This window comes from Buceros rhinoceros, unplaced genomic scaffold (assembly GCF_000710305.1).
Source record: "Buceros rhinoceros silvestris isolate BGI_N320 unplaced genomic scaffold, ASM71030v1 scaffold16604, whole genome shotgun sequence".
Classification (NCBI taxonomy): Eukaryota; Metazoa; Chordata; class Aves; order Bucerotiformes; family Bucerotidae; genus Buceros; species Buceros rhinoceros.
Window position 1 is genome coordinate 17,860 of NW_010410191.1, and position 9,962 is coordinate 27,821.

Sequence of the window (9,962 nt, forward strand, 5' to 3'; positions counted from 1 at the left end):
AGGGGGATGTCTCCCTAATTTTCCTCAACAAGCAGTGTTGACACCATCTGCTCTGCGGGGACCACCTGCTCTGCTCCTTCCAGCAGGAACCTTTATGTCTGCAGACCTTGGCAGTCTTCTCCCTGAGTAGGAACCCTAAAGTGATGGCCCATAGCATGAAGAACAAACTGATGAAGTGTCTTGCATTCACCACAGCTTCAACCTTCTCAATAGCTGACAGTGTAAGCTGCTGAGGGCCACTTCTCTGTGGTGGCTGCTGCGTCACTTGCAAAGGAATGATTGTGCTGTGATACACATGTGCCCTCCCCATGAATTCAAAGAGTTGTTGGGAGCTCCTGTCACTCACACAAAGATTAGGAGTATTTACATTAGGGCTGTGATTACTGCTCTGCCAGCGAGTGTGATTCAGAAGACTGTGGCAGCTGGCCTGTTTTAGTATAGAGCTGTTGATTGGTGTCTGCTGTGATCCCCTTCCAGTGGCAGTGTGCTAAATGCAAGTTACTGATGAGCTATAGGAAGGTGGTCAGTGGGTGTCTACAAAACATCACAAGGGAGATAATCAAAATTCAGGGGGACAGAAGGAAGAATGGGCTTGGACAGCTGCATCCAGGAGTTTTTTCCCCTGATATGTAAGGCTGGCTGCTCAACTGACAAGGCAATTTAGACTTGGAGTTAGGGAAACAAAAAGAGCTGTGTCAGGGTTAGTGGATTATGGATCATTTAAATACCTTTAAATTTGAAGGGGAGCAACTGCAAAACTCAAAATGGTAAAAAGAAATGAGTAAACAGGCAAAACAAAATAAATAATACGTTAGCAGAACAAAGAATCCATGGTGGCAATGGATTTCAGGGACATCACCTTTCAAGTAAGGATCAGCCAGATGCTGCTCAGTGATGAGTGATGTGTTGAGGCAGAGCAGTGATAAACTACAGCCCTTGCAGTTTATCCATCCAGCATGCTGCCTTTGATGACTGCTGCATTTAGGTGAACTCAGACTGCTTGCAGAAGAGCAAAGGGATGCAGAGCACTGGTCAGAATAGCATGTTTAACTGCGTTACTGAAACAGACATTGTGTGGAGGGAAACAGAGCACATATTACCTTATAGTTGAATCGTGTGTTGGTCTTTGTCGAAACCAGACCACTGGACCATCTGGATTTGAAGCAGATCCCACAGGGCCATACCAGAAATTAGCTTTGTGTGCAGCATGTGTGTGTGGCTGAATTGGTTGCTTTGAAGGCCGAAAAGAGCAACACCAAAAGGGCCGTTTCCTGAATATCCATCAAAGGTTGCTGGCAACTGTGGTTCACAGCAGACCTTGTTGTCGGACTTCTCCAGTGTGCCTAACATTTTAATTCTGAAAGAGATTATGTGACCATCAAATCCAGCCTCCAATATGTTGCAGGCTGCCCATGGCAAGCTGTTTGTGGAGCCTCTGTTCACTCGATTTAAGCCTCGATTTAAGCAAGTGCTTTGTGTAATAGAAAATCCATTACAACTGCAGAAAAGTGTTCAACATCATATCTGTTAAAAATCTGCACCTTTTGGTCTGCTCTTCACCTGTTCTGCTGGGTTTTCTTCTGCTTTTCTGCCAAGTGAAAGAGCTGTCTCTGATCAGAAATTATCTATTCATGCAGGCACTTACAAACTGTGATGAAATTGCATCTTGAATTTATCTTACAAGTGAAGATGGCTTCTCTACTTTCTTCCTTGTGTAGATGATTTTCTGCAGCATGATTCAGGTACCTGCCTTCTCATTCCTGATTTCTCCAACATACTTGGGAAATTGTGGTACCAGAATTGGACCCATTATGTATGTGTCTGTAGTACTGAACCTCTCTGTGGATCACATTCATTCCTCTGATGGTGCATCACAGAGGAGGTTTATTTTCACCTTGCTTTTGCCTGAACACCCTGGTCTAGTGGTCCTTCTCAGGGTCACTGTGTTGTGAAACACAGTCCAAAGTGCATGCTTCACATTCAGCTCTGTCTACAGACAGCCTTGCTCTCTGGGGAAAGGGAAAGGGAAAGGGAAAGGGAAAGGGAAAGGGAAAGGGAAAGGGAAAGGGAAAGGGAAAGGGAAAGGGAAAGGGAAAGGGAAAGGGCTGCTTGCTTTCTTTGCCATTCACTGTAATCAAAATTCATCTGGGCAGGGCACTGTGCTTTCTGCAGGAATTCGTGCTCTGGGCAGCATTCATCCTTTTGCACCTTATCTCCTTGTAACTCCAGCCTTCCCTGCACTCCTGAGGTCACCTCTTCCTCATAACTGCCACAAAAATGCTTGTGGATAAACTGAGACTGAGACTGCTTTACCCTCTCAGCTGAATTCCAGGTATGTTGGCAAGTGACACACAACAGAGGTCAACGAGGATGAGGACGGTTGTTGCCACTGTAATAACTGCTTTTGCTACAAAGGATCCACTGGAAGCAGGAAATCCCTCTGCGTGCTCAGTAATTTCAGAGGTGTGTCATTTCTACAACAGAGCTGTTTACACAGCAGCACCTTGCATAGGCTGCAGAGACTGCAGCTCACTTGCCAAGGACTGTGGACCTCAATGAGGTTACATCTTTCACATTAAAGCACAAAGATATGTCCCCAAGTCAGTGCCTTACTTGCAGTGGAAAGGCACTGCCTTCTGTAAATATTCTCTGTGTTCGAAGTGGTTGTGCAATGGCAGTGGAAACTGCTAGAGCCAGATGTCGTGTCTGAAAAGGGGTGAATACCTCCACATTCCAAAGAGACTGTCAGCTGCTGCTTTTGTTCCTTGACAACCCATGATCCTCCCATCTCTGTCACTTATGTGATTGCCCCTGCATCAGGATGTATTTTGACTTGTTCCTTCCTGAGATTTTCCTAGCATCATGAAGATAGTGATATCGTCTCATTGACAGGATAGATGCACTCTGTTCGAATAGGATAATCTGGTTGTAGTTTTACCAGCCCGGTAAAAAGCCTGAAGTAACTGAGATTTGTTAAGAGAGTGATTATGACAGAAATTTGCACTGGTGATGAACAGAGTATCTCAACCAAGAAAGAGATGTTCTTTGCCAGGTAGGTTTTTTTTCAGTGGTTGAACAATTCCTTTTTTGATTGCTTCTTGTTTGGTTGGAGGATGCACTGGTGATACACTTGTAGAAAGAAGAATCTGGTAGTTTGATATTCAAATGCTTGAACTCATCTAGCTTAACATTAAGTAAAGAAAACTTTGTCTGTGCAGTCCTGCTTACCACACAAACCCTGAAGATTAAATAGTTATGCTATTCCCTAACTTCTGCAAGAGTTTAAACTTTCAGATTAGTGAAATTACGATGTTAATTGTGAAAAGTTCCGTGTAAATTTGTAGAGAGACTGTTAATCATAAAAGAAGCAGTGCTTCTTGCACAAGAATATTAATGATTATGCAGGATTAATCTGCTGACCCAACATGACTGTGGTTGGTGAAGTAATTCTGACTTCTCAGCACTCTAACATTCAGTTGCTCCAGTTCAGGGTGCAGTGCTTGCAGAACCAGGAATAAGTGAAGACAACCATCTAGGTAGCAAAATGGTCAAAAGCTTTGCAATGTCAGAAAGGTTTCTGGATAGGGAAGATGTCTCAGTAAGCTCAGAGTTGGGTATTGTGTTGTAAGAGAGAGAACATTAGAGAAGAGGGTTTGCTTGGAGAAATGGGTGTTTAGTTGGAAGGGGTAAGAGGTGTCTTTTACTGTTGGATTTCTTTCAGTGATTTATGGCTGTGGGGTTTTTTTCTGCCCTTCTGGTTCATACCTGGACTTTCTGATCAGAATTATTCTGTCACTTTTGGTGATTGACAGGTCATCTGATCCACTGTGTACTACAGGGACCTCACACATCAAAATGGCATTCACGGTTGTAACTCTACTGCGTAGTATGAGCCTATAACTTAATCTAGCCCATTATGGGTTTTTATAGAATCATTGAGTTGGTTAGATTGGAAAAGAACTGTAAGATCATCAAGTCCAACCATTCACCCTGCACTGCAAAGTCCAGCACTAAACCATGTCCCTCAGCACCACATCTACATGTCTTTTAAATACCTCTAGGGACGGTGATTCAACCACTTGCCTGGGCAGTCTGTTCCAATGCTTGACAACCCTATCATGTCAGCATAACTAAGAAAACCTCCATAGTTGTCCTCTTGCAGGCTAACAGTTACCTCTCCAGTCGATATAGAAGCTCTCTGAGATGTGTGATGCCACCACCCTTTGAAAAGCAGCATAAGTGGTAATTTTCTGGTTCAGCGCTTGATCAAAGTCGTCTAGAGAATCTTTTCCCCATTTCACCTTCATCTGCAAGAAAATGCAATTTGAAATATCAGACAGGTAGTCTCCACAGATACAATGCCAGCACACTATTCAGCCAAGGACTGGGAAATCAAAAGTGGTTTTGTATCTTACGTGTCATGAAGTTCAGAGAAGAGCACTGTTTCAAGACACTTTCAGGAATGTTTGTGGATTTCCTCCCTCCCCATTTTCCTTCTCTTACTCTTGAAGATTATTGATATTAAAAATTACTCACTTACGGCCTGTTCTGAAAATTGAAGCAGAAAGATAAGTCACCAAGCTCAGACATTGTACATCATCATCAGCAGGTGTCCCTTCAGAAGGAGGATTTTATTGAGTTTGTGCCAAATGGAGCTTTTTCACTTCTGCTGAGGTGTCAGGACACCTGACACAGGCTGGGGGTCTCTACATGCTAGTATTAATGTGCACCACACAATCTCAGTGCATGGGATCTGTCTGGTTCCCCCACTTATCCTTCCCAGGCCTCTCTGGTCAGTGCCAGGTGCTTGGTAGGAATATCTACCAAAACAGACTCTCCATGTTAGGAAGAGATGGATCGTGTCATCTGATATCAGCTTGGGAAGTAATCCCTTTGTCCATCACCAAGTCTTTCAAATATCATGAGGCTGCCAGCATTTCCTATGTCCTTCTCAGTCGTGACTCGCTAGTGGCATGTTTAGAAACTTGCTTTCATGTGCATGAGTTCATTTTCCTATCTTTCAGATTAACATCTTCTTCAGGAATTTAGAGCTCCCTGGCAATGCAATGTCACTTTGCCAGTTGTTTTGGCCCAAAGGCCAAAATCTCCCAAAGGAGCTGTTAAGTTTCTAAGAGAGACACAAAACTCATGCCCAAAAGACTAAGTTTCTAAATGTCACACGGATGTCTTTCTTTCAGTGAGATTTTGGACACCATTCTCCTACAAAGAAAAGTAAAGTAAAGTAAAAGTCAGTAAAGAACATGCAACTCAAAAGGGTTTTATGAGGTTTTTGGCCACCTTATCTCAGACTGGAGGTATTCCCAGGGTGAATTAAAAAGCTTTGCAAGACCCTTCTTCCACCAAAGATGTAACTCCAAAGCCTGGAATAACCATAGTCTTGGTGCCTGCTGTTGCATGTCGACTCTCTGCAGGCAAGGAGGAAGCCACCAGAGAGAAGGCTGTCTTCTACTCCTGCTCTGCTGGAGAATTGTACTCGCTCAGCAGTGGGGCAGTCAGGTCCCCTGTGGATCAGTCCTCGTAACCACCATGAAAGAAATCTTTTGCTAGGTCAGGTTCACCCTGATTCATCTGGCTAGAGAGTCACTTTCTTTCATTCATGAAAATTAAACATGTAAAATGGGCCCTTTTCAGGTCCCTACAGTGATTTCCAAAATTTCTCATTTCTTGGGTTCAAGTTCATGCAACAGTGATGAAAGCTGTGGCATAGTCAATGATTGGACATTCCCCTGGTGATTGTGAGGAGGACACCTGCTAGCCAGTGCTGTGCGTGCAGTAGGAGATAAAAATAGTGCTGACTTTGTGATGCTGTCTGGAGTGGCTTCCCCAAGCATCAGTGCTGACAAGGAAGCTGCAGTCCCAGCCTGCAACTTGCAGATAACCCTGCCTTAGAGCTGTGCTCCCACTTCTCTCCTGTTTGGTTCTGATGAAGATGTAAGGGTTCAAATCTCTCAGCCTACCCTTGGGGTGCTGCTAAAACAAGGAGTTAGTGTCCTGGTAAGCCTTTCAGCAGGCAGGGAGTGAGATGTGCTATGGCCACAGTCCCAGTCCTGAAGTCCTTCTGAAGGATGCTACTGGCTGGTATGGACACTGCAGGCTAACTCCTGTGGTCCTGTCACTGTGGGGCCACAGCAGAGCAGAGTGGTCTCACAGGCCCTAACAAATAGGGTACAAATACCCCCAGACCCAGCCCTGTTTACAGATCCCTGTGTGGTAGGGACTCCAGGGTGGGTCACCAGAAACTTTCTACCATGAGTGCTGGAGGCCTGTCTTGATGTTGAGAAATTGTCCTGGTGTGACTGGGGTGAGTTTTATGGACAGATGATCACAGCCTTTGGCCACAGCAGAGGAGAAGTAATGATATCGCTAACCAGCACCTCTAAATTTCTATCTCCATTGCTATTCCAGAGTGATTACTCAAGCGACACTGAGAGCGAAGACAATTTCCTGATGATGCCACCGAGAGATCATCTTGGCCTCACTGTGTTCTCCATGCTCTGCTGCTTCTGGCCTTTGGGAATTGCTGCCTTTTACCTGTCTCATGAGGTAATGTTAAAACATCTGCTTATTGAGAGTTTTGCGTCTATGGAGTAGCCATCACCCCACACAAGGGAAGTTCACGAAACCCCAAATGTAGCCAAGAATTCTCCAGGGTAGTGGGAGGTAATTAAACAGGAAAGTGTGTTCCCTACCTTGGTATGTCTCTGTGATAGTAGTGGTCATCTTGTGAGGTACTTTGTTGAGGGAGAAGTCAATGAAATACTTTAGGTTTCCAGCTATGGTCAGGTTCCATGTCGTATTATACAATGCCCAGCTAGGGATTTTCTGTGGACATGGCTTTTGAGTGGAAAACACCCTTGCTATCTCAAACACTTGGATTTCCTGCTGGGGAAACTGGTCTATTGGTTCCCGAGATGATCATCTGGAAAAGCAAACCAGGTAATATCCTTCCAGCAGCAGAACGATAATTTCTGTTTTACAGAAGTGACTTTGCTTTCCAGGAACCATTTCCTGTCCCCCTGAAAAATAGCTCAGGATGTTATCCTTGTCCAATTTTAATATGGAAATATTTCTTACCAGAGAAGTGACAGTGTTTTGGTTTGTTTCCTTCATGAGATGGGCTTTCTGGTTTCCAACTTGTGCCTAATAACAATCACCTCATGCCCCATTATTTGTTTTGACACTTTCATCTTTGCAAGTGCCTGCAGAGTAACTATTGAGTTTGCCAGCATGGCAGATAACAGAACGTGACAGAAAAGGAGTCTCCTTTCAAGGACCGACTTCAAAGAAATGTGCACTTATATTTCTATCTACTGATGGTAGAAATGGCTATTTGCAAACTACAGTCTGTACTTCACAGCACCAAAATCTTTCACCCTCTCACCTGTCCTTGTAATCCGCCTGCTCTAAATATCTACCAGCACTGGGTATTTTTCAAGCTGGAGCAGGCACTTCAGATCTGAAAAATCCCAATCTTCAATATCAAAGAAAGAGATAGATACAGCACTACTATTTTTGCTTTAAAAAGCAAAATGTTCACACCTCCTCGCACACGTGGACTAGGCAGGAATTTTCACCAATACTGCAGCTAAGGACGGGTGAGAGTTTTTCACCATCAGCAGAGTGTTTGCTCTGTGCTGGGGAAAACTGTTCACGAATTTCCTGTGGTAGTGTTCCTTCAGGAGGCCTGGCGATTGTTAGCTAGTTTTATCTAAACAATGAAAGCGCATCACAGTTCAATAAATGCAAAGCCAACAACATAAGTACTAAAAAGCAGTATGGCGGAGAAGCTAGGTGTTCTGAGAGCCAGTGTGCAAAGGACAGGGCTTCTGCTTTAGCTGAGAACTGATCCCAGGGGCCATCAGGAATCCGTAAGACCCTACTACCTCGACAGGAGCATAAGAAGGGTGGAAAAGACCACACAAAGGCACAGAAAGATGATTATATTGTGCTGGAGGATTTAGGCATTGGAAAATAGAAACTTGGGTGTTGTTTTATTTAGCATAATGATGTGATTGATTTAACCACATCTGAATGTGGTTGCCTAAAACTAGGAGCTGTTAGCGAGAAAGGTCAGGCAGGTGCTTTGCTTTTATTAGGTTGGGAAACAATAAATTAATCTTGGTTAGTTGACTTCTTGGGTTCACCAAAGCAAGCTGTGGCTAAATCCAGCCAGGATGAAGGATTGTGTTCCTGAGGAATTTTGGCTTCTAATTTTTTTTTTTGCATTGAAAGCAGAAATCTTTCCAACTATTACCTCTAAAAAATTATCATATTAATACTACCAGCCCTGCATAGTCCTTTCTTCTGGTCTCTCCTCTTAGCTCTTGTCATTGTTTAGACCCATGGCAAGCAAACACCATGCAACCACTGGCTCGGTGCTCCCTATCCCACTCTTAGGCGGGGAGAAGAACGAAAGGTAAAGCCATTGGGTTAAGATGAGGAGAGTTTACTTGAACAACAAAGAGAAAGGAAACAATAGCAATAACGATAACAAGTGATATACAATGCAGTGCTCACCAGGCTGCCAAGCCACAAGCTGAGCTGTGCTGCGCCCCTGCCATGCCATGCAGAGCCAAACCTCACCAAGCTGCACCGTGCCCTGTCGCTGTTTGGAACTACACTCCCTCCAGCTAGCCTTCCCCTCCTTATATATATATTGGGCGTGACATCAGTATGGTATTGAATATCCCATCGGCGGGTTTGGTCCAGCTATCCTGGATGCGGGGGGCCTCTGGGCTGGTCGCAATGGGGTGTTTATGCCACTCACTTCCAGTGAGGCTCACCTCAGCTGTCAGTGCAATGAGCTGCCAGTGAGTGTTAGTTACCCCAGAAATGCAGATGGGTTCTGGCCCTTTGTAACTTGCTGACATTAAAGTACACTGTGTAAAGTAAACTTGATGGCATTAAGGTACACTGTGCACCTGTGTCTGCTAGGGCCTTGTACTCCTGTGGGTCTGATGTGCCAGGCCATCAGATCCACACAGTCCCGGAAACCCAACTGTCCCTTTCTTCCCTCTGTCTGGAGGCAGGCCCCTCTAATCCTGATCATAGTCATTCACTTCTTGTGGAAATGACTTAGAAGTCCCCTCAAGAAGATCAGTAGTAAGATCAGCCCTCCTACTCTGTATAGAGGGTTTTCCACTATAGGGCCCCAGCACATTGTGGTGATTTGTGTCTCCCTGGAGTTTCCAGGTTGACAACGTACTTTTTCCAAATATTTTACTAGTGTGTTAGGATCTTGCACTTGTTTGGGGGTGAAATCCCAGAACATTGGAGGGGACCTCTGTCCTAGGCATTTGCCCATGCTCTTCCACAGACCCTGTCACTCATAACTCTCCAGTCTCGGGACAGATCTCTGGGTGGTATTCTTGAAAAAACATTGTGTAACTCTAAGACCTGAGACATATTCAGGAGACACTACAATAAGAGTATACCGGCCTGCGCATCCTGAGAATATTCAAAATTCTCAAAAGCTGAGAAAGTATCCTCCCCTGTCTTGCCCAAAGATTGGGTCTGGTTACTAATAAATGTCAATGTTGCATACAAGTACCAGCTTAACCTCGTGCCCAGTGCTATAATTGTATCATAAGTCAACAATATCCAGTATAACAACATGATAGTCCTGATCCATCTCCCAGAGATGATAAACATCACCACTATGTAGGGAATACATAGTGAACATAAGGATTTGTGTAACACGACCACACGAGCAAATGGACCAGCACGGTGACTGTGGAGTACTTAACTAGTATACAGAGTGCATATAACAAAAAGTGTTTTAACACGCTTGGGTCAAATCTGTCATTATCTCAACTCCTTGTGCCCCACTTTGGGTGCCAAAAAGGACTGTGATAGTTTAGATCCAGTTGGCAACTGAACACCACAAAGCTGCTAGCTCAGTGCTTTCTAACCCCCCCCACCACTACCCCCTCCCTGGGAGA

General features: G+C 44.4%; 1 protein-coding gene across 1 annotated transcript in view; it reads left to right on the forward strand.

Moving 5' to 3' along the window:
- Positions 1-6,564, forward strand: part of SYNDIG1 (synapse differentiation inducing 1) — a gene marked incomplete at its 3' end in the record, with an annotated part of 12,399 nt that extends 5,835 nt beyond the window's left edge. The window contains exon 2 of the mRNA XM_010135534.1: positions 6,427-6,564. Within this exon, the coding sequence (XP_010133836.1) occupies positions 6,427-6,564 (138 nt within the window). The remainder of the gene's footprint in view (positions 1-6,426) is intronic.
- Positions 6,565-9,962: the final 3,398 nt, after the last annotated feature.